Here is a 23,169-nt window from a genome sequence, read left to right as displayed (position 1 = left end):
ACAATCTGAAACACCAGTATTGTCCATGGGGGGGGGGGGGAATTTGGAACACACATTCCTCTTCATGAGTGTAAAACCATGAAGAAGGATGCTCAGGGGAGGTACCCCAAGTAACCTAACCTTACAACTGTCAACTGTTTATCAACCACAATGAATGGTTCTGCAAAAGGAAAGTGATTCAGCAGAGTAGAACAGCCTCAATTTCTTTACTGACATTAAGAAGGAAACCACTACTGCACTGAAATAGAATACACTGTGGCATTATTGTTTCCACATATAACAGTGGGACAATAAAACAATGAGTTTCTATTGTGAAGGCCTTCAAATTGTACATGGTAAATGAATGCTTTACATCAACAAGGGCACAATGCTCTGCACCCAAAATCAAGCCTAGCCAATATCATCAACCATCAGTTCCACTCCAACCTGCACCACCTATTGGCAAGGAAAGCAACAGCAGCAGCAGCAGCAGCTGCTTGGAGAGGCAGATGTAGACCTACCGACATGCCCAATCTACAGACCGATATATAAGCTGTTGTTTTATATTTGGGCAGGAAATGAGTGATAGTTTGATATTTTAAGTTTTTGTTAACAAAAGTATATTTTGACCTGAATACTATAAAAGTACAGAGAGCGTTTAAGTGTCATTGTGTGTCCTCTGTCCTCCTTGTGGTTACTATAGAAAGGAAAGTAAGATGGTTTGTTTTTCCAAAGAAAAATCCCTAGGAGTCTGAGATTCAGAGGACAAAACCCACAAAACACAAGCTACTACAGACATAGGTATATAAATGTGGGTCTTACTGAAATAATTTCCATATAAAGTTGTTGGTTGGTTTGTCCAGACAATGAACACGTACACTCACTTGTCTGATGGTCAAGTGCCTGAAAAGCTTTTGCCATGTTCATAGATTTTTAGATGTTTGTGAGTGATTTCCAAGCCATTTCCCTGAAATGCTTCAAATCTAAAAACATGTTGTTGTTTTTTTAAAAACAACCTTGCTTCCTTCCTCTGTGTCATATTTACAGCTGGTCATTTATTAAAATTGCTCTCCCCAGTGCTCGCTGTTTCATCTGCTTGTAATGCTGCAGTTGTACCCACAAAGTGACAAATCAGCTGCTCTGAGAGCGATGGCAAATCCAGTTAGGCAAGGACATTGATTTCTATTTAGGTCAAACAGCAGCAGTGGGCAGAGCACGCATCCTACTCTGTGAGTTAGAACTGTTAAAACAGAAAATGAATTAACATAACAGACCATTTTGTACTTTGAGCCCTTTTCTAATGTTAGGGTTAGATAAAACTATTCAAATTCCAAAATGGACCAGCCTGCTGATATGGGTCTTAAGGCTTCACAGTCTTTTTGACCAATTGTTTGTTACCATGAGGCCTGGTGGAGACATAAAAGTCTCTGCCCTCAGAGAGTGAGAGAGAGGAGGTGGGCGGGACAGCCAGATTGGGAGAGGAGTCAAAAGGGTGTCTCTGCACCCCTTGAGTTAGTGAAGACCGTAGTACCTTTGTGCTTGTCCCGTTTATGCCTTAGTGCCTGAAGGGGTCTTATTCTGGCTAGGGCCTGCTCACGCTGGTTCATAAAAATGGGACCAGGAAAAACAAGGGGGCCTGGGGGAGAAAGAAACTTTCACATGCATGCATAATGCTCACAAACGGGAAAGAACACATGATAATACTTTACCACAACAATAAAGACACACAAAAAAATTATAAAGACACAAGCCAGGGGAAAGTCACCAAGCACAAGACCCAAGCTCACACAGCACCTGGAAGTTATTCAAAACTTAAAAGGGATGGATGTAATGTTTGTAGCTTCACCCTATTTGGTAACCTCCGCTTCCACCTTCTAACTCTCCCTGTGCCTATGATTAATTGCCTATCATAGAAAGCATATCATAAAGCAAAAAAAAAACAACCACACAACCCTTCCCTAAACATAGTCCTGTTCTGTTTAGCCCCGATTCATACCTCTGCCCTCCTCCAGCCTGTGCCGGCGATTGATCCTCTGCCGTTTCTCCTCCTGACGGATCTGGATGTGCTCCTCGATGTTCACTCCTGGAGGGGGAGGGACAGGCACAGCTGAAAACAAAAAAAGGCCCCAGGTATAGACAGCCCAGAAAGGATGCAGGAGAAGGAGGAGGAGGGAAGACGGAGCAGAGCAGAACAAAACGAGACACACATCAATGAATGATGGAAAGACGTAATGGAGAAGCAATGACTCTGCACAACACAAGAATAAAACAAAGAATGAGCGACGACAAGTGTGCAAAATACTGCATTCAAGCAAATGCAACAGACAGTGTGCGATGTACATGGCATTAGCAGCACGCTGGCTAAGCTGGCATAGCTCAGAAGGATATATAGCCTGCACACAACCCCGCTCAAGACAGTCATTTATTCTGATCAATTAACATACCGTAAACCACTGAAAATTGGAATGTCACATCTGTATGTGCATGACACTTCTACATGCATATGATTTATCAGACTGTGTGCCTTTAAAGCATAACTCTCGCCACAATGCAAACTAGGGTCTTTTTGTACCCAAGTCAAACTTTCGTTTAAAAGCATAATTAGGACTGAAACGCGACTTTTAAGATTGACCGTATTTTCGGTCAAATGGCCTTTTGAATGGGAGAGCTAGGGGCACTACTATGATAGCATCAAAATCACTATTTTTAAAACACTAAGAAGGCTCAACAACATGAAACTTTGCTCGAAGTATCACCAGGGGCTCTACACATGAACTCGAGCATTGAGAACATTGTTTGTGTACACAGAGTTTACTAAAAAGAAAGGTTTTGAACGACTCACTTTAGCAGCTGTTGTTTACGCTATCTGCCATCTTGCCAGTCAAAAAGTGTTGATCTCTGAATGCGAATGAATGGACTCCATAGGAGGAAAGGTCATTCTTATATCAGGCTCCTTTTTCAACTACAAGGTCAATATTGTTTTTCACTAACGACAAAACAACAAATTATCCGCGCATTCATATGGAACTAAGCTTTAGGAGCTTTCCAGCTTTACTCTCCTCCTGTTACGTTGCAATTCGGAGATCGACTCTTTTTAACTGGCGAGATGGACGGTGACCGGAAAAACCAACTGATAAAGTGAGTTATTAAAACCTTTTTTAGTAAACTCTGTACACAAACAATGTCTCAATGCTCAGGTTCATGTGTAGAGCCCCTGGTGATACTTCAAGCAAAGTTTCATGTTGTGTTGAGCCTTCTTAGGGTTTTAAAAATAGTGATTTTGATGCTATCATAGTAGTGCCCCTAGCTCTCCCATTCAAAAGGCCATTCGACCAAAAACGAGAATACGGTGAATCTTAAAAGTGGCGTTTCAGTCCTAATTATGCTTTTAAACAAAGGTTTGACTCAGGTACACAGAAGGACACAGATTATCTGTCTCATGTACTACGGTCAGGATATAGTGACAGTTTCAACAAATATGAGAAAACTTATTTTTATAAAATTTACCATCTGTAGTTTTAAGCAAAATGTAAACAATGTGAAGGGTGATACAGGTGAGATGTAATTATTGTATTAATGAGCAAAACAGGGGGGACATGAAGTCATGATATCAGTTGGCATACCTAGCAGCAGGTCCAGTGGAATCATCTCCTTCACAGCGTCAAAGATGCCTCTCTGCCTGGCCTCTTGACCATCTAGCTCCCTGGCACAGGCTTTGCAACAGCCACACGCTGAGCAGCCAGACTCTCCAGACCCACAGCCACAAATACTGGTTGACAGACACAGAAAGAACAACAGTAACTTCAACAGTACTTACTCATTGATAAACACAAGTGCTGTACAGATACTGTAATGACCACCTTCCCCCTTCCAGTTATTGTGCCTTCTTACCCTCCCGGTACTCTATCTGGCCGTCCACTGCTGACACAGCTGGCGCCGTAGCCAGTGCAGTCTCCACACACCGTGCAGACCATGCACTGGTCCAACTTCCACTTGTGCATGCCTGGCTGGCACATCATGCTCTTCTCTTCTTTCTCTTCTAGCTCATCCTCCAGGTCTTCATCCATGGCTGTGGCCATGCTCTCTACACCAAACGCTACCACACACACACACACACACACACACAGAGAGAGAGAGAGAGAGAAAAGAAAGCCATTAGTTTGAGTGTAATACAAAGGCAATGTAAGACACAATATACAGTGTGTTGTCATGTGTATTAGTTTGTCCATCTGCTCACCTTTCCCTGCCTGGCTCATGGATCCAGTGTCTCTGCCACACTGGCCCTTGTTATTCACCCCAAATGTCCACACTTCCCCGCTCTTGGTCAAAACACATGTATGGGCCTTACCCATGGCAACCTGAGTTACAGACTGACCTTTGAGGTCTGTCACCTGGCCTGAGGACAAAAAAGTAACGATAATAAAGAGCGTGAATAACATGGTTTCCAACAGAGAAATATTTATAGATGTATATAGCTAGTCTTTAATCTGTCTTTATCAAAGCAATGTAGACAATAACAAGACCAAAGACTGATATATGTCATAGAAATTCCCTCAAGTTGAGAATTTGAAATAGCCTTGTCCCTTTCAACTCACAAGTGCTGTCGCTGTAAATAGCATCTTTGCCAAACATGTAGAGCTCTCCATCCTTGGTGACAATGCTGCTGCTGCCATTGTTACACGCTGTATACACTGCTGTCTTGGTCTCTAATTTGATCATCTTCTTGGGCTTGTATGGCTTGGGCTGTCTGCGACTTTTAGCTGCAAAGAGAAACAACAAACATCACCATTAGGACTTCAACTGAGATGGCTTTGATTAAAAAGTTCAATAGATTAAATTGTTGAATGTTTGCCGATAGTTTGAGATTGTCTTACTGGACTCGCCATCCTCTCCCTTGCTGGCAGAGCCTGTAAAGAACACACTTCCATCTTCGGCCACTAGCAGTGCATGAGAGCCATCGTGGCCGACTGAGAACTGAACAATCTTGGGAGACTTTGTAACGGGTAATTCCACCCATTTCCCTGCAGATGGGCCACCCTGCTTTATTCCCAGGCTCTGGTACTTTCCTGTGTAGTAAATCTGTGAGGGGAAGATGAGAAAAGAAGATCAAACACAAAATTTGAAATAGGATCAGGAATAAGAAACTGTTTTCTTAGTAGTCATTTATGAGGAGTTGAGGATCTACAGTATATCCATTTTGTTGGACTACGCTGTGTCAAAAGTTTAGGGTTACTTTTTTCGGCAGACAGCCCAAAATCTTTTGCTGAAGCCCACTGTGACAGCCAACATCTCTGCTGCACCATCACAGTGTTCTTGGTGAAATGGATGAGGATGAGAGGATGGTTTTTTATTAAGCAGTTATTTTCAGGCCTTAGTCCATGTCTATAGTATTTTAACAATTCAAACAGCATGGGTAAATTGTGATAATACATGTACAAGGCTGCTGTTTATAACTCAAATCATCTGACATTCACTTACTTAAATTACATAATCACAACAGCATTGCATACAGAACAAACAGTAACTTATTGACTATAAACACTGGACCTTTGACTCTTTTCTCTACAGCACATGTCTAGCATATTGTCCAGCCAAAGTGATGAGTGAACTTTGAGCCAAGATACAGGTCAGCTCCCCTATTTTTACCCATCCAGCCAGTCTGGGTTAGGGTAATCTGCAGATAGTGTGCTGTGAGATTAGGCCTCTACACAGGCACAAAAATGTGCCACAGGCAACTGCCCTGTGCTGCTATCTACAAAAGAGGCACGCTGCACCACACCTACAGTACAGACACACACACCCACAAACGACATAGTTAGCATTTTCATTTTACAAAGACAGTCTGCTTAAACATGTGTCATATCTTCTTTAGTAAGGCACTGCTTCCCTACACTGCTTGGACCTACTTTGCTCGATTACAGACCCTGCAATTGAACACTGAGTCAAGTAGTATTCCGAGTTGATCCGTCTGTACACAGACACAAACAAAATATCTATGCCGTTTACTCTACCTACATTAAAATGTGTTCATACTTGTTATTTTATGTTTGTGTCTCTAGTATTATACAAGTTCACAAACACAGTAAGCTTGACTTGCAGTGGGTCCTGGTGAAAGTGGACATTATACTTTAGGTCAGACCTACTGCTTCGCTGAGTGAAATATACTTTTCCAGTTATTTAAGCAGAGATATCACTGTATCAGTTCAGCGTGCGTAAAACCACTAACAAGAGTTGGGTTCAGAGCACAATAAACAGTGCGAAGACCATGAGACATCCAAAAACACCATCCAAACACAGCTCTTTTATTTAAAGGCAATTTAGCCTAGAGGGCCACCAAATATATCCCAAACTAAAATACATGTCTTATTGGTAAGCTTTAGTACAGCCTGATCCTAGGAAAATCTGACTATAGCTAACTACATACAGATGTTAGGAACAAAGGGAATGTTAATTTTGTACAATGGGCTTCATGTGGCCAGTGTGACAAAGAAGGAAGAAAAGGCATCACCTGGGCTGTCATTAGCAAGACAAAATCTGTTAAAGCTCAGCGGTTGGATCTGTTCCAACTTTAATTTTTGTTAAACATTTTAGGCACAACACCAGAGAAGATTTTTCACTCTCACCTTTCCTGAAGCAGTTTTCATCAAAGCAAACTCCCTGCCTGCTCCAAGCAATGCTGCCTCTTCATCAAAGCCTGTGCCTAAGAGAACAACATACTATTTAGAGCCAAATACACAATACAAGGTTGTTCCTTGTGTTTTGTGTTTTTAATAATTTGTGACACATTTACAACCTGGTAGACACACACATAGTATGGAATGCCTGTCGTAGGTGTATGTATGCATACTACCCACAGCCTCATACAGATACAAGTACATTTTTTGTCACTTACTTATGATGTGCAGATCCTTCTCGAGGTCAAATAGAGAGATGCCGCAGGCGTGCAGACATTTCCTTGCCAGCTTCAGCTGCAGTTCCTGCTGCAGGGCCGGGTCTGAGCTCATAGTATAGATCCGCACCACAAAACCATCCTGCAGGATTCAGGGGCCAACAGGAGGAAACAAGGTTTAGTTTTACAACTTAACACTGCTACAGTGGCACTTAGGGTTCATCCAACAATAAAAAAAAAACATCCCTGCGTCACCTGACTGAACGTGACAATCAGAATCAAATATACGGATTTGTTTTCTTGTAGAGAGTGACAAGATAAGATTTATCAATCTACAGAGGGTGTGGCTTGGCGTGTATACACAAACAAAATCTGTGCATGCATATTTTTAATATTACTGGCAACTTTAAACCTCAGCCCTGTCAGTGTTAATAGCATATACCTCTATCATATAGAACATACACCATGAAGGGTGTGACATCTTTCCACAACTCACACACTTTTACTCAATACAGGGGCACACAACAAGGAAATAATTGGGAGACAACAGGAATATAAAAAGGATGAAGGGTAGCATGGGGATGGTCTGGTTTCCACTGTGTGGTAATGATGACACACTCATCCATTGTGCTTTGATTCCTGGAGAGCAGAGCCACTCAAATCATGAAATAAGCACCTCTATGCTGTGGCCAGTACTACCCCCACCCCTTGACTTTTCCTCCCTACATGTTACCTTCTTATTCTGACTATCCCCTTGACATCCTACAGTTTACCCACATCATCCTCTGCCTCATCTTCCCTCATCTGAAACCCCCTCATTGTGTGTCTCCCATGGTTTTCCTCAACCGTTAAGTGGTCTGCGCTGTGGTTGCATTTGCTGGCTTCTCACTAAAAATGCATGCAGCTTCTAAGGACTCCCCCATCCACCCCCCATACAGTATCCTGCCACCTTGATTAGCCTAGAAACTGCTATCAGGCTTGCTGCAACGGCAGATATATGGATTTCCGATCTTCCCCTCCCCCCACTCGCATTACACAGTGCTTATGCAGTTAACTGCTTAAGAGACTAAGCTCTCTGGAGAATACCCACATCTGGTGCCACTGCCCTCACTGCCACACCCACATATACAAAACACACACATACACATACATATATATATTTATTTTAGAGGTGTGAATCTTCACTGATCTCCCGATTCGATTACGATTATCATGTCAGCGATTCGATTCGATATCTCGATGCATCAAATACATTTTTCTGTTAAAGCCATATAGGATATTTAATTCATAGGTTTTCAAGCTTCAAAAAACAAAACATTCTGCAGTGCTCTAATACTAAATAAATTGGATACATAAAACTACAGCACTTCCTGAATGTGCAAAACATAACAGAATATGTAAACAGAAAGGTTGTTAGGCATACTAAATTGTAAACAGAAATAATCGATTATGGCCCGTCAATTATCGATGCCGCATCGTCCATGTCCACGATTCAATGCATCGATTATTTGATTAATTTAAACACCTCTATATATATATATATATATATATATATATATATATATATATATATATATATATATACACACACATACACACACACACACAATATATATATACACACACACTCAGACACAGCTATATCCCCCTCTGTGGCACAGCTGGTGATCAGCTGAGAGTCCTCCAAAGTGAGGCTGGGACCTCTACAGCAGGGGAAGTGACAGATGCTTCCCAGGGCAGTGCAAGAGGAACAACTACCTTTATTTGTACTGACAAAATATTAGTTTTTCATGAGGGAAACAACACAAGAGAGCTTACTCAGTTGCACAATATGAAGAAGATGACAAATGATGAGCAGGAAACGGTTCAAATGCACTAGTGTGTGTGTTAACAACGAATAGCCACGTACAAACATTGTCTCAAACATGGACTACAAAAGCTGACAAACACCTCTCTGTGACATTGAGATTAACTCTATCAGCCCATGACTTGGTGTGGTTCAGGATGACTAAATCAATGACTATTCAAGTATTTTAAACCTGACAGACATGCTGGACTGCCTGCAGGAAGTTTATAAGACGATAAATGCACAGAAGTGCATAAGAAACTGATCTCCTTCCACCGTGCTACCAGCAGACATGGGCAGTACAGGGGAGTTTCATTTCTAAGTTCTTTTAAAGTTTCTAAGAACTTCTGAAAACACTGAGGATTTTCCCAACTGATACTGATTTTACATTTAAAAATGTTCTTCCTATATCAAGAAGAGCCTACGAAAGACAATGCATGTTATATTCATGGTGATGAGGAGTTTTAGCAGGAAAATTAAACTTACATCTTTGCAGGCTGCGATCTGGTTGATGTACTCTCCGTCTGTGAAAATTATGTTTTGTCCATCTGAATTTTGACCTACAAGAGAAGCAAAGTGACAGTGAATATACGCAATACTTTCTTAGTTAGAACTAAGTGATAACTTAACTCGAAGGAGATGTTTTTTACAACAAGCCAAAGAGAGTAAAAAAATGAATAAAAAAAAAAAGAGTATTATCTTGGCACCTGGCATGGGGACAGTCCCCTCATGCTCCAGAGTCTCAGGGTTGATCTTGATGGCCGACATTGTGTGGTTACTTGTGTCCCGATACAACAAGTAGCCCTGAAGACACAAAACAAACACTGCTGCTGATCGACCATCAGTAAGGACTATCCCTAACTGAAGCCTTAGCTTAGCTTACTTCGACATATTGTTGATAATGATAAAGATGATACTGTATTTAAACAAGTTACCGTATTAGTACTTTGAAATGTACTCCCTGTCACAGTCATCAAGAACACATCAGCAGTTTCAAAAACAAAGTGTACAGCTGTTAAGATTCATGAGTCCAACACCAAAGTAAGCGCTGACTAAAATTATATAATTATATAATATTAATAATACTATAATATAAATAACATAACTGAAGTCACCGTCAATTCTTAGTTTAAAGGGGCCTGAATTATTTACAAACTCAAAGCCTTTTCAAAGCCACTTCACTCAAATGTACAGTATGTGAGATTCATCTTGATGAAAGCGCCACTACATACTAGAGATGGTCCAATACCATTTTTTGCTTCCCGATACCGATTCCGATACCTGAACTTGCGTATCGGCCGATACCGAGTACCAATCCGATACCAGTGTGTCATATATTTTATTATGTTTTAACAGCTGTATACTACTATCCCTGTATGGATGTGATATGATTTCTATCTTTGTTGTCAGTCTGGCTCAAGTTAAACTCTTTCTGAAACATGAACAATGAACGCCCCAGGACTTTCTTTTATTCTGCAGTTTGACAATCCGTTATAACGGAAAAACAACATAAATAAACTACTTTAACGTAGATTTTCTTTGGGCTTTATTACGTGGTATCGGATCAGTGTATAAACTCCAGTACTTCCCTGATACCGATACCAGTGTTTTAGGCCGTAACGGAACCGATACCAGTATCGGTATCGGAACATCTCCACTACATCTCTACTACATACCTGAGCAAAGCCCAGCCACGATCTCTTCTCCTTTCGATTCCTGGTACGAGACGTGGAGTTGTACACGTGGCCCTGTGTGGCATTGATAACACATGAGCAGACAACCACAAACACTGAAAACCCTTAAGGTAATTTTGGCAAATGAAACATCGGCAGACAATTACAAACATTGGCATTTGATGTGGGCAAAAACACACACAAAAAAGGTTTTATTTAACTACTATCTAAGTAATCAACCTATTTAAAGCAAGAGCATTTTGTTTTAAAGCAGTATTATGGCTGTCCAGTAGCATTGTTTTCTACTCTAACACAAAACTACTGCTGTTGGAGGTATTTCAGGTTATTTAGCCTACCCTCATTGATATAAATGGGTTGAGAAAAGAATACAAACACCTCTTTAAACACAGTGAACAGCACCACAAACTACATCCTCAAAAAATGTCCATGAAGTTGAATCAACACATCTCTAAAACTTTGATTTCAACAAATACCTCACATTATAATCGTCATGAAAGGAAGGATTTATTGCAGGACTGAATTCCGACTGCATTAGGTTTAGCTAGGTGTACCTAATAAACTGGCAACAGAGTATACAGATACTGTCCTGTGAAAACCCATGTATCTCTAAAACCTCATCTTTTGCTGAGCCATTTTCTCAACCCATAAACCCATCTAAATCACCAAATTAACATATCACCAGATATGGGGTTATTACTTGACAGTCACAGCATGCAGCTTAGAGTGTTACATACCCTGACAGTGCCACTGTATCCAGAGCCCACTTTGTAGAGTCCGTCCTTGCAGAGCAAGTACAGGAAGGAGCCATCAGTCTGTAGAAGACAGCGCTCATCCTCGTCAATGGCCACCTCTTTAAGGGTCCACTTGTTCATCAGGGCTGCGCGTTTGATGCCATTCCCAAACCAATCCTGGATTTGAATCTTTCCCACCAGGACAGCCTGTACACTCCTTTGTAGTGCGTTCAGTATGGTGGGCACCTGGTGAGATTTAGGAGGACACGGAAGGTGATGAAAATTAGCGGAACTGCAAACCTTTAATGTGACATAGTGGGTTTACATTTTGTGAAGTAGACCACGCACCAGGTAGGAACTGGCTTTACCGCTGATTAAGACAAATTTTCATATTAGTGACGGAGACAGTGGTTACCGTACCTGCATATTTGCCCTCTTCTCACTCTGCCTGAATGCATTTTTTAACACACATTCCTCACATCCTTTATCTCACCGTTCACACACACACACACACACACACACACACATGCAAACAAACACACATCACACTGTGATGATTCACAGTCCAGTCAATGCCTAAAAGATGAAGGAACACACACACAGGCCTACGTCTGTAGGGGATAAATGTGTGAGGCTGAACAGTCTCTCTGCAGCCTTGGCCAAGTGTAGTAATTTTATCTGTATGCAGGTAAAGGTGAAATATTTTTATAGTCACAAAGCCTTCCCACACAATAACATACATTTGGATATAAAGCAGAAGCAATAACAAAATCTGAGAGAAAGAAACAGAGAGAGGACAAGCTTAACATCAAAGCCAACAGAAGACTGGCTAATGCAGTCTAACTTGTTTAAATTGGTTAATTACCTGTATCGTCTGGCAGGCATGGCTGCCGTTGTTGGTGAGGATGGCAGAGACAGCCTGCAAGATTTTTCCAGTGTCTCCCCAGGCCACCACCAGACTGAAGAGGCAGGCGCAGGACAGAGCAGTGATGGCCTGTCCCGTCGGGTCGTTGGGCCCTGTGCTGCGGACCGTGGTCTCCAACAACAACTGGAAAAGAGACTCTAAAGAAGCATACAAGTGGTGGGCAGATTAGAAATTTGTGAAAATTGAAACATGAGAGTACTGTGTGTAAATCAGGCTGAACAAAACAAATGGAAATATAATGCAGTCCAATACAACACAGCAACTAACTACTACAGCCTAAAAATGATCATTAGGTTGCAACAACATATCTTTGACAGGGGAAAATAAAACGGAACATTTTAAGCTTCGCAAACAAAGACTTATTATTGCATTGGATTGTACACATGCATGCATTTTCAGCCTTACCCAGCACATCGGGAGGCTCAGTCTGAAAGCCCTCAGGCTGTTGTCCCTGCAGCATGTCCAACAAGGCCTGCAGGCTACGCAGGCACAGTGAGGGGTGAGAGAACCGAGTCTCTTTTATCAGCTCAAATACCCCACACAGGCCAATGCCAATGATCTGCGCACACACAGAAAGAAGCACATTTCTATGAGGTAATGAACACCATGCTTTCATACCACAGCCTAAGTCTAGCTAGACAAGCTGTGATGCCACTTTATACAGCAAATAAAGATGAAACATATTGACATTGTGATAAATTCAGTTTTATAAATAACCATCACTTTCCAGTTTAACACTTGTTAATATTCATGATTAAAAAGCTCTTTTTAAAAAAAAAAAGAAGTATTTTAAATAAAATTTATAAAATAGGCTTGGACTGGATGTTTTCTTGTAACAGTAAGGCATCATCTTCCAACAGTAAAACAACCTACATTTAGCTGGGGGCTTACAGCATGTACAGTTCCTACCGCTGACTTCAACATCCACTATTAACATTTTGTATAATGACAGACCAGACCCACAGGAGAAGAGAGGCTGGCAAAGGAGTTTGGCCTAGAAAAGGATGCAGTTCTCCTACTCTCAGTATGGCTTGTTAGTGAATCAAATTATGCTCCAATGCTCCCTCCTATCTCAGAGTAGAACTTGTTTTGAAACAGTAAAATGAAAGCATCAGTGTATACAGAGAAACAGTTAATAAGATAATGCCAATTGGAAAAGACACACACACACACAGACACAGACAGAGACACACACAGACACACACAGACAGACAGACAGAGACACACACACACACACGGCTTGAAATTAAAACTAAATCATCCCCAACATAAATCAACAGTAGTCCTGTTTAATTTGTCTAAAAGAGAATAAAATGGATACAGTCCTCCAAGTTTACGATAATGACAACAACAAAAGTTAAACCTATCCACCTGTGACATTCATTCCAGTATATACCTGCTAACCAATATGTACAGCTAGCACACAAGACAGGTTGAAATCAACGCACAATTCTCTGAACAGACATGTGCATGCTGTGCTGTCAAACTGTAGGAAGGTTTGTCCTGTTGGAGTGAAAAAGAATGGGTTTGAGTGCATGAGAGATAAAGAAAAGTGGGGCACAATTTAGTTAATTTGAAGGCATCTCTATAGCCTAATCCTAAACTACATTGTACAATTGCTCATTTACAGTGCCCCTGCTGCCTGACTTGAATGTCAAGCTAACAAGTGACTCCTTAGATTTGTTACCTTTTACAAAGTGAGCGAACACTTATTATCCCTTAATTCTGCCATTATGGAATAGAACCCAAATCCTTTGACACACTGCCTCTTAGATGCTTCGGTGTTATCTGTTCAGCCTGGCTTGCTACTACTTTCTTCAACAGAGCAGAGGTTGTAATCCTCACAGGAAGGGGGTATCAAACCTCTGGTAAAGTGACTCAAATTATCACAACAATAAAATAGATGAGCCGTACACATATGCCCAGGGAGATGAAGGATTGTTGCATCCCTTAGATAAAGGGCACAGGCTGGCTCTCGCCTTGATACCAAGCGCTGCCAGCACCACATCAGCAGCCAATAACACTCCCTGTTCATACCTTTGGCAGCTTCACGGCTGGCTCGCGATACTCTTCCTCCTCCTCACTGTCTGAGTCGCCGCTCTGCACCGAGCTCCTGGAGGCCAGCACAAGGGAGGCCTCTCTTTGCTGCCAGTCCAGCACACAGTGCCGCACGTTGCAGTAGACATTGAATGCAGATGGGTTGCTGTGCAGCTTGATGTCCGGCACGCAGAGGGCTCCATCTAGACTCTCGGCCTGTGTAAAAACAGAGAGTGGAGCTGGTCAGCAAGTATGATATCATTGGGTACAATGATAAGCTATTTATCACACCCTATAGACCTTTTCAATGGAATGCCACTGCTAGACAACAGCCTGGCCCCTTGTTAACTTCCTGTCAGTTGATGCCATTCACATACACTGCAACAGGAAATCAACTTGAGTCCATTTAGAATGTTTATGTTTACATCTGTGAAAAGGTCGTCGTTTATGAACATCAATGCCAATTCTTTAGGAGCAGGGATGGACCGATCCAATACTGATATTGGGAAGATACTGACTCAAAAAGCTGGATCTGGTATCATGACAGGGGCTGAGCTATTTTATTACATTCTTACTATAAACATTGTATCCTGGAATTTTAATTCCTGTTTTTTTTTTTGGGGCATTTTAGGCCTTTATTTTTCATAGGACAGCTGAAGACATGAAAGAGGAGAGAGAAGGGGAATGACATGCAGTAAAGGGCCGCAGGTCAGAGTCGAACCCGGGCCGCTGCGTCGAGGAGTAAACCTCTACATATGGGCGCCCGCTCTACCAACTGAGCTATCCAGGCGCCCAATTTTGAAGATTTTTTTACTAGCTTTACGAGGAAAGTCAGTAGTCACATCTTAGAATATCTAAAAGGCATAGGTTCCTAAACCATAGGGACGTTGGGCAAATGTTAGCCTTTCCATTTCACTTAAGTAATATAACTGCAATAGGTTGGGAGTGTAAGACCTCTGTTGAGCACAGGTAGTCTTTACACAGTTGGTTGCATCCTCATGTCTAGTCAGTGACACATTTGTGGCATTCAAATTACTCCTCCTTTTGCTTGGACTCCTAAGAAAGCTCACTTTTGTACACAATGGCAAGTGTTTACCCATTTCAAGATCTGCTCAACACAGCTTTCACTGTTACAAAATGGCTTACCCGACATTTAACATAACTAATGCTGAAAAAAATGAGTTGTGTTCAATTTATACTTAAAGGGATACTTTGCTGATTTATAACCAGCTTTGTATCATAACAATGTGGTTGTGTATGAGAAAATAAACTATGGTAAACTCCCCCCCCCCACCCCCCATCCCATCTTGCCAGCACCCAGTTCTCCGTTCTTATCTGCCAGCGAAACGCCACCGGATGACGCGAGGGCTGTTGCTCGAACTACAGATTGTACTTTCACATTACAACACAACGAGTAGCCTATAAAAGCAGAGACGCCCCTGTCTTTCTCTCTCTCTCTCAAACCGAACTCAGAATGAACAGTAAAACTAAAAGTGCTGATCAAATATAAACCAAGATTCTGTTACTGTATTGCCTACTTCTCATATTTTATTTTAGTCTACCATTAAACTGTAATACAGGATCGTTTGTTACCAGCCGGCCACCGCATTGCTTTCTTTGACGCGCTCACATTATGTCACCCACCAGCGGGAGCATTTGTTGGTCCGTAGGTTTTCCACCTTTTGAGCGAAAGGGAATATCACAGCTTCTTTTCTCAGTTTTCTCTGGCCATGTAGCACCAATTAATAAAAGGTTTGCCCCATTGTACTGCATAGACAGCCTAGTTTTATGGAGAGAAAAATCACTTTCCAGTGGTAAAATACTTATTTAAGAGAAATCTAAATGGTACCAAATATTTACTATAAAACAAGCAATGAGATGAAAATTAAACTGTTGATTTTGTTTTAGTAGATAAGAAGGCAGGTGAATGACAACTGATTAACCAGCATGGCAAATTTGAGCTAATCTTTAGCTATCTAAGGAGATTTTTCCCCCTAATAATGGTTTTCTGTGGGGTTGTTCCTTATCCGAATTGAGGGTTTAATGATAGAGGGTATAGCATTTTGCACAGACTGTAAACGAATAGGACAAATGCTAGTTTTGGGCCAATTCAAATTTGGGATCTAAAGGTTCATCACTACATCAACCCCTTGCACATTGTGAGTCTACCCTCATTTAAATATAAATGATGTAGAACAAGGAATGATTTACAACAAAATCATTACAGCAAAGCTTAAGTGCTTAAATCCAAACAGTCATTATGATCAGAGAAACTTGATAAAGTAACTAATTTCTCTAAGCTCTCTCCATCCAAGCAAGGCCTTTTTAACTACATACAGTCCTGAGGCAATCTCTAGAGAATCATATTGATCGATTGTGCCTCTCTTGCAGTGTTGCGCTTTTGGCATCACAATCTTAGAGGGTGATGTCATCTATTTGGGGAGAAAGGTCATTCATTCTCAGCTCAAACCAGTGGGGAGGGTATTAGCTCTCATCTAAAAGTACTGTCTACTGCTCTCTGCCTTGCTGCTAGAGTAGCATTTGGGACCAAGTGACTGGACAGCATTCACAAAGGAGCACTTTTCCTGGAAACACAATTTTAAAACTAGAGATGCTATAATAACCTAAACCCATAAAGCAAGCAAGAGAAAATGAGTTTCTTGGGACATGAAAGCAAAACAAAAGGGTGGAGTAGAGACCAAAATACTGCATGATCAAGCTTAGCATTTGATTTGACAGATTTCACTAGAGCGGACAGTTCCCAATTTAAAACTGAACACCTCATCAGAAACTTGTCATTGAAAGGGACACTTTCAAGCTATGTCACGATACACATTAGCAAAGGCAGACACAAATATGCAAAGCCCAAAGATGTGCTGATGTTTTATGGTTTCTTATCACTTTGTAATAGCACCAAGCCATAACCCACACATGCTGCTCATCTGATGGTTTCTTTTGTGTTAATGTCTGTAGTTCACTGATGATTTAATGGTCATCTAAAAGCTTTATAGAAGGCTGGTATAGAGTCCCTGACCGCAGACAGCTACACATTTTAGACTGCTGGCGTTATGGAAAAATAAGGAAAAAAAAGAAGAAAAGTGCTGTCTTTCAAAGCAGAGGCTCAAGCTGAGTGATTGTTAGTTTGCACCACCATATGAGATGGGTGAATCACTGTATATTTATCTTTCAGATAAACTGATGCTTAGCGCTGTGACTCGAGTGAAACACTAATGCTAATAGCTGAGAGGCACAAACTGGGGCTACTATCACCCATACTTAACAACGGCAATTCATTTAAATTCCACAATCAATGCTTTTTAATTTGTAGTTATTCTCTCCATTTTAATCATTTTTTTATAAAGTGAAATGCTGTACAATTGTACTTGATTGACATATTTATTTTGCCATCTAATCCACAACATCGTTGTTCTCTGTCATATCCGTTTCAGTTTACCCAGGCATGGCTTTTTGTGTACCATAGGTTATGAGTACATCACATTCAATGTCTCTGAAACATATTATGTTCATATGCAGGGAGTAGTGTGTGTGTGTGTGTGTGTGAGAGAGAGAGAGAGAGAGAGAGAGAGAGAGAGAGAGAGAGAGAGAGATATTCTATAGTAGAATAAAAGTAATGCAGATCAGGGTGGTGGATAGGCATACAAGTACTTCCTGTCAACACTGCTGTCCCAGCTTTGAATCTCCTTACATACTAGTTGCCAGTTTAGAAATGGGTAATTTTTTTTAATCATCAAAAATCTTTTTCTAACTGGTTTTAGCTGCTAGGTAGGTTTTAGATAAAGATATTATATAGTTTTCTGATATTATTCTATTGAATGTATCATTTTGGACCATTAAGTAGTTATTATAATTACAGTTGAAAAGACACATTACACATCTGCTCGTACACAAGATGTTACATCACCATCTTCATTAGGATGATAAGCGTTTATGCTCCGTCTTTTGTTCTGACTCCACTTTTACATGCTATAAAGCACAGAAGCAGACAAACGGGGAGAAGAGGCTCTTTCAAACCACACTCTTGTTGTCTGATGCCGGTGTGAGAGGCGTGACAGAGCAAGAGTTAGCACAACACATACAAATACAGCATCACAGCCTGTGTAACTACCCACGTTTTTATGCCTGCCTGCCTTCCTGCCTGCCAGCCTTTTCCATTCTCTATCTCTATAGAAGATCTTCTGCTCATCCAGGAGAACATTAACTCACCGAACAAGTCAACCTGAAGAGAGCTGACGAGCACACTCTACTTTATATTTCCTTTCTGGAATAGTTTTGAGGTAAAAGATAACAAGCAGTAGAGCCTCTGTCCTTCTATGGTACTATCACATTAATCTCTCTTGCCTTTGCCTACCAAGTAACTGGAAAACAAATCAGTGTAATAAAATTAAACCCAAACACTGGCTAATAATATTACAGACCAACCACAGAGCAGGCTACTCTCTCTTTCTTCGAGAAAAATAGCAAGAAAATGAGTCACTATAACCTGAGTGGATTGTTTTGTTATCATAAATGTTTTTTTTGTTTTTTTTTTAAGACAACTAGTAAATGTATGTTGTCCAGGCAGAAACAAAAACACAGCAGCATCCAGTGATACAGACTAGGTTCCCTTTTTTGACGAAGGAGGTAGGCAACTGTTGCCGTGGAGATGTGGAACACATTAGGTCGCTCGGCAACAGGCCATCATGCACTAGCCAGAACCACTCCCATGTGTCTCGCTTTCTGCCTATCCACCTCTCCAGCTTCGTGTGTGGATGGGCTTTCTGGCACCGGACCAGCCACAGCCAATCACAATAATGATTCTGCCAAACACCTTCAGGATGTCAAAGAATCTTACCTTATCTTGAAATCTTATCCTCAATCTTTTAAATTTAATTCAGTAGAGAGTAAAAACCAGCTGCAAGGATTTATCAGTGCATACCTGAGGCTGTGACAGTTGCAAATGAAGTCAGTCATGTTGTTCTTGTTAATATAAAGAGAAAACACAAAATACTACATGTAGATATTTAATAAAAATGTTGTAAGCAGTACTGAGAATGTTAGACATGACTACGCCCCACTAATAAATATTGGACCTATTTGTGATTTAACACTGCAACTATTAACATTGTGTGGTGCTATAGTTTTGTGTATTTATCGAGAGGCATATACAATTTAGATTATTTTATAAATATTGTTATTGTTTAATAACAGTGGCCATTTTACAATGTAGCCTTGGTTTTATAAACCCTCTGAACATATGTATTAAACATATCCAAATATATATACAGCAATTAGTAGCATCACATAGAAGAACAAGTGTAATATTCTGTAACAATTGTCAGACAATGCATATCTTACCTTTGTTCTTGATTTGACTTTTGACTTGACCCTCTGTCGCCTTTTCAGTTTCTTCTTACTTAAAGCCTTCTTTCCCCTGAAAGCATATAGTGATCGCTCAGTATTGCAAAATATACTGTATCGCGTGCTTAGGCAATGGTTACATTCAAACACATAGCATAACATTTAAGACATTTGGGTTTATCTTATCAAAATCTTTATTACAAACATGATGATGAGAGGAGAATGGGATGTAAAGCTCCTGGTCGTCAACACATTATTCAAGCCAGAAAAAACTAATCTTTCATCATTCTTTTCATCCTTTCATTTGTTTAGAATAGCAGGTAAAACCTTGAATCTATTCCAGGTGTCTTAACTGGTAATCTCACTTTTACTTTCAGCCTACATCTTATGCAGCTGGCAAAGTGTATGTCCTTTGAAGTGCAGTATACCATTCAGATGTGTGTACCAGGTGTCACCAGATTCAGTGTCACTCATCTTGACGTTTTGATGCTTTTGAACTCTCTATGAAATCCATGTTTTGCTTAGGCTTTTTATGATGAATTTCAAATCAGGCGGCACATGACAAGTGCTAGGAACCAAAAATAGAATTACTACTACTATAAAAAATAAAGCCAATGCATGAATTAGTAAAAACGTATTACTCACTACTAAATGCAGAAAAGCAATACATGTTAAATTGGCTGTTTTAAAAGGGTTGATATAATAGTTCTGTACACTTCTTGCTTGAAAAGATCCAACTATACATACTATATGTTTTGTTTCACTACAGCTCTGTACAGTACTGTCAAGTGCACAGTCAAGCCTGGAATTTCAGGGGGAAAAAGTACAGCTTAATTCTATTACTCAAGAGTGCAGCTCAATATTGTTTTCTAATAGGTTGTCATCATACAAAAGTAGCTTCAAAGTCTGCAACCCTTTGAGCACAGTGACATGCTGGGTATTATTAGGCTACTCATCAAAATACCAAACTAAATCAGGCTGACAAAAATGTCTATCTGATGTTTTCAATGTTATGTAAATATCAGCAAATCCACAAGAGAGAAAATACTAACTGGTTCTAGCTTTAAGGAGCTAAAACAGCTGTGTATCTCTCGAGTACAATCTGCACCTTACGTACAAGCAACATATTCCACTATAAGATAAACAAATAAAGATTAGCGTCAAATAAGAAGGTAGTTCAAAATAACAACATGGATAGGTTGAAACACTAATTGTTGTTTTTTTGGTTTTCGATTTATTGCTCATTTGTATAGACCTATACATTCAGGAGTTGGTTATAAAAACAGCATACTGTTAAGACACTTCAACAGAATATTGCCCCATGCTTAAAGCAGGTATTGTACATTGAGAGGGGGTGAAAATAACAATTCAGTTTGTGAGGAAGGACACTGCAATGATCCAGCTACTCAGTCTACAATCTGACTGATTGAATGACGTAACTGTATTACTCGCTTATGCCATAAAAGCAAATGAGTTCATCCAATTCCCAACACATCCTCACCCATACATATCTAGCTAGCTAACGTTAACGCTTTAGGCCATTTTGTGTAAGATAGAAATATGCTCTATTTATTTTGTATTTAAATGTGGTGATTATCAGCTCCAGGTTTCTTGATAAATAAATCGCCGGGTTTACGTTACGTTAAAAGATAACCTGGGGAAGGGCTGATACTACAACGTTAGTAAACGTTAGCTAGCAATCGAAACAGTGACGCCATTGGGCCTAGATGCACACAGCTCACTACATCAAATTATATGAAATGACTAAAGTTAGGTAAAGTAGAATATGCTGACAACGCAAGCAGTGACTCATCAGTAATGTTTAACAAAATGTAAGTATTACACGAGCAGTCCGTTTGTTTACATATAGCTGGCTATTGCTCAAAACAAATTGATTTAGGATATAAGCCGATAGGGCAGCGTTTCGAGTCGTTATGGCCCTGGTGGGTAGTGATTTAATTCAGTGAAAATGTGTCAATGTTTAGCGAAAACATGTCCTGAGCACCCGGGATGCAAACAACTCGAGCAAGGGTGAACTAACGTTAGCTTAGCTGGCTCCAAGCTAGGGAAGTCGAACCCAAAATGCTACCTAGCAAGCCGACCCCTTCAAGAGGGTACACCCACATTATGGAGCTCCTGGCACATTTTTTTGTAGTTAAACAACTTGTATGACAAATTCCGACTACCTCAATATCCATAAATAACAATTAACCTAGATGTAGCTGATGTTAACCGATGTAACGTTACCGCTAGCTAGGCAAGGGATAATGTTAGCCTACTGTCGTTAGCTCAGTTAGCCCCACAAATGACAGACCAGCTTCTGCGATATTCACTCACCTTCCTTGATTTATCCCTTGCTCTTTATCATTGATAGCGGTGGTATAGATCCGTCTGTATCTCTCGGCCAGAGCTCTCCCTGAGAGTAAAAGCTGGTACCGAGTCCGACAATCCGACTGGGCTCCAGGTGTCGGACAAGAACCCATTCCCGAACCGATGGTGGAGAGATCGGCTCCTGCTCCAGAAATGACCCTGACACCCAGCCCCATCGACGGCGATGAGGAGGGCAGAATCCCTCCACCGGCGGCCGCTGCCGCAGCAGCACACATCATCGTTTAGGAGAACAATGCATATATCACACAAAAGATACCACAGCTAGACAATATCTATCCATCAGATGCAATCCGCTTGTCGTAAAATCCGGCACATGTCACATTATTTGTCCATTCCAGGTTGCAGAAATACCACAATTAGCATCCACGGTCCCCAGTTATTATAAGCGCAAATTGTAGCCTATCTGGTGGTGCAACTACAACGTAGCTACGGTCTTCCGATCCCCGGCCACAGCGTCAACACGGTGCTTGTCTCTTGAAAATATATATTCTCAAGCCATTACAAATGTTCTTGTAAAATAGCAAAAACGGCAACGTTAATTTCCAAAAAACGCTTTTTCGTGTTTCGGTTTCATACGTTCCTTGAATATTTCTTGACCCCAGAGAGGCAGCAACCTCAGTTGGGCTGCCATCTTATCTCCATCATCCCTCCCCTCCCTGGCTGAGTGTTGCGTCGCTAGCATGCCGGGATATTTTCATATGACTAAAACCGGGCGATGCTATCATTGATTATCAATTACCTCCATATACATATTCTAATGTAGTTAATTTCTAAACACATATCAACAATCGTGGAAGGGAAATAACGCGTGATTGGTAGGAGATAAAAACATAGGGCTTTAATGCACAGTGTGCACAGTTGGAAACTGTACATTTAATTTGAAGAGGTAAATCCAGGGCCCATCCCAGTTTGATCTAAAATTGGCACACTGAGATACTTTTAAAAGCGATTAAATGCTGTGTTGCCCGCAGAAAGAAGCTGAAGCTCCAGGTTGACCTTTAAAAACAGCGTTGCATTTTGTTGAGACTATTTTGACTTTATAGCTCAACATTTCTTCTCTGTTATTATCATTTACAATCCATTTACTACTGTTCCATAAATAGCTCAATGTTAGTATTGCACTTCCCTCTCCAGACTCATGTTGTCATGACTCAAGTCAAGTTTTGCACAATGATTGCAGCCATCCTTTGATTAGATCAGTGGTACAGTGGTCTTCACTGATCAGGCCCCAGCGGAGGCCTAACATAGCTTAATCTGCAGCATAAGATGCTCCTTTTTATGAATATACATGATGTGGTTCACATTTGGCAAGATAGCAG

The 23,169-nt window shown here is 40.7% G+C and overlaps 1 protein-coding gene across 12 annotated transcripts in view; it reads right to left on the bottom strand.

Annotated features, from left to right (window-relative positions):
* The window catches only part of mycbp2 (MYC binding protein 2), a 64,009-nt gene extending 41,492 nt beyond the window's left edge, over positions 1–22,517 (bottom strand). For 6 of the 12 annotated variants that reach the window (XM_078262273.1, XM_078262277.1, XM_078262280.1 and 3 more), the window contains exons 1-18: positions 21,797–22,517; positions 19,457–19,532; positions 14,102–14,317; positions 12,470–12,623; positions 12,005–12,201; positions 11,143–11,385; positions 10,391–10,462; positions 9,422–9,518; positions 9,201–9,274; positions 6,872–7,010; positions 6,603–6,679; positions 4,854–5,058; positions 4,575–4,739; positions 4,217–4,375; positions 3,871–4,075; positions 3,603–3,748; positions 1,976–2,086; positions 1,511–1,615 (exon numbers count right to left, since the gene is read on the bottom strand). In XM_078262273.1, coding sequence (XP_078118399.1) covers positions 1,511–1,615; positions 1,976–2,086; positions 3,603–3,748; positions 3,871–4,075; positions 4,217–4,375; positions 4,575–4,739; positions 4,854–5,058; positions 6,603–6,679; positions 6,872–7,010; positions 9,201–9,274; positions 9,422–9,518; positions 10,391–10,462; positions 11,143–11,385; positions 12,005–12,201; positions 12,470–12,623; positions 14,102–14,317; positions 19,457–19,532; positions 21,797–22,068 — 2,713 coding nt within the window. In that variant the 5' untranslated portion in view covers positions 22,069–22,517. The remainder of the gene's footprint in view (positions 1–1,510; positions 1,616–1,975; positions 2,087–3,602; positions 3,749–3,870; positions 4,076–4,216; positions 4,376–4,574; positions 4,740–4,853; positions 5,059–6,602; positions 6,680–6,871; positions 7,011–9,200; positions 9,275–9,421; positions 9,519–10,390; positions 10,463–11,142; positions 11,386–12,004; positions 12,202–12,469; positions 12,624–14,101; positions 14,318–19,456; positions 19,533–21,796) is intronic. The other 6 variants (XM_078262282.1, XM_078262285.1, XM_078262275.1 and 3 more) reach the window with 5 other exon arrangements.
* Between the last annotated feature and the right edge of the window lie 652 nt (positions 22,518–23,169).

Source organism: Sander vitreus, chromosome 11 (genome assembly GCF_031162955.1).
Source record: "Sander vitreus isolate 19-12246 chromosome 11, sanVit1, whole genome shotgun sequence".
Taxonomy (NCBI): domain Eukaryota; kingdom Metazoa; phylum Chordata; class Actinopteri; order Perciformes; family Percidae; genus Sander; species Sander vitreus.
Note: the sequence above shows the minus strand (reverse complement) of the source record. Positions and strands in the feature narration are given on the sequence as shown.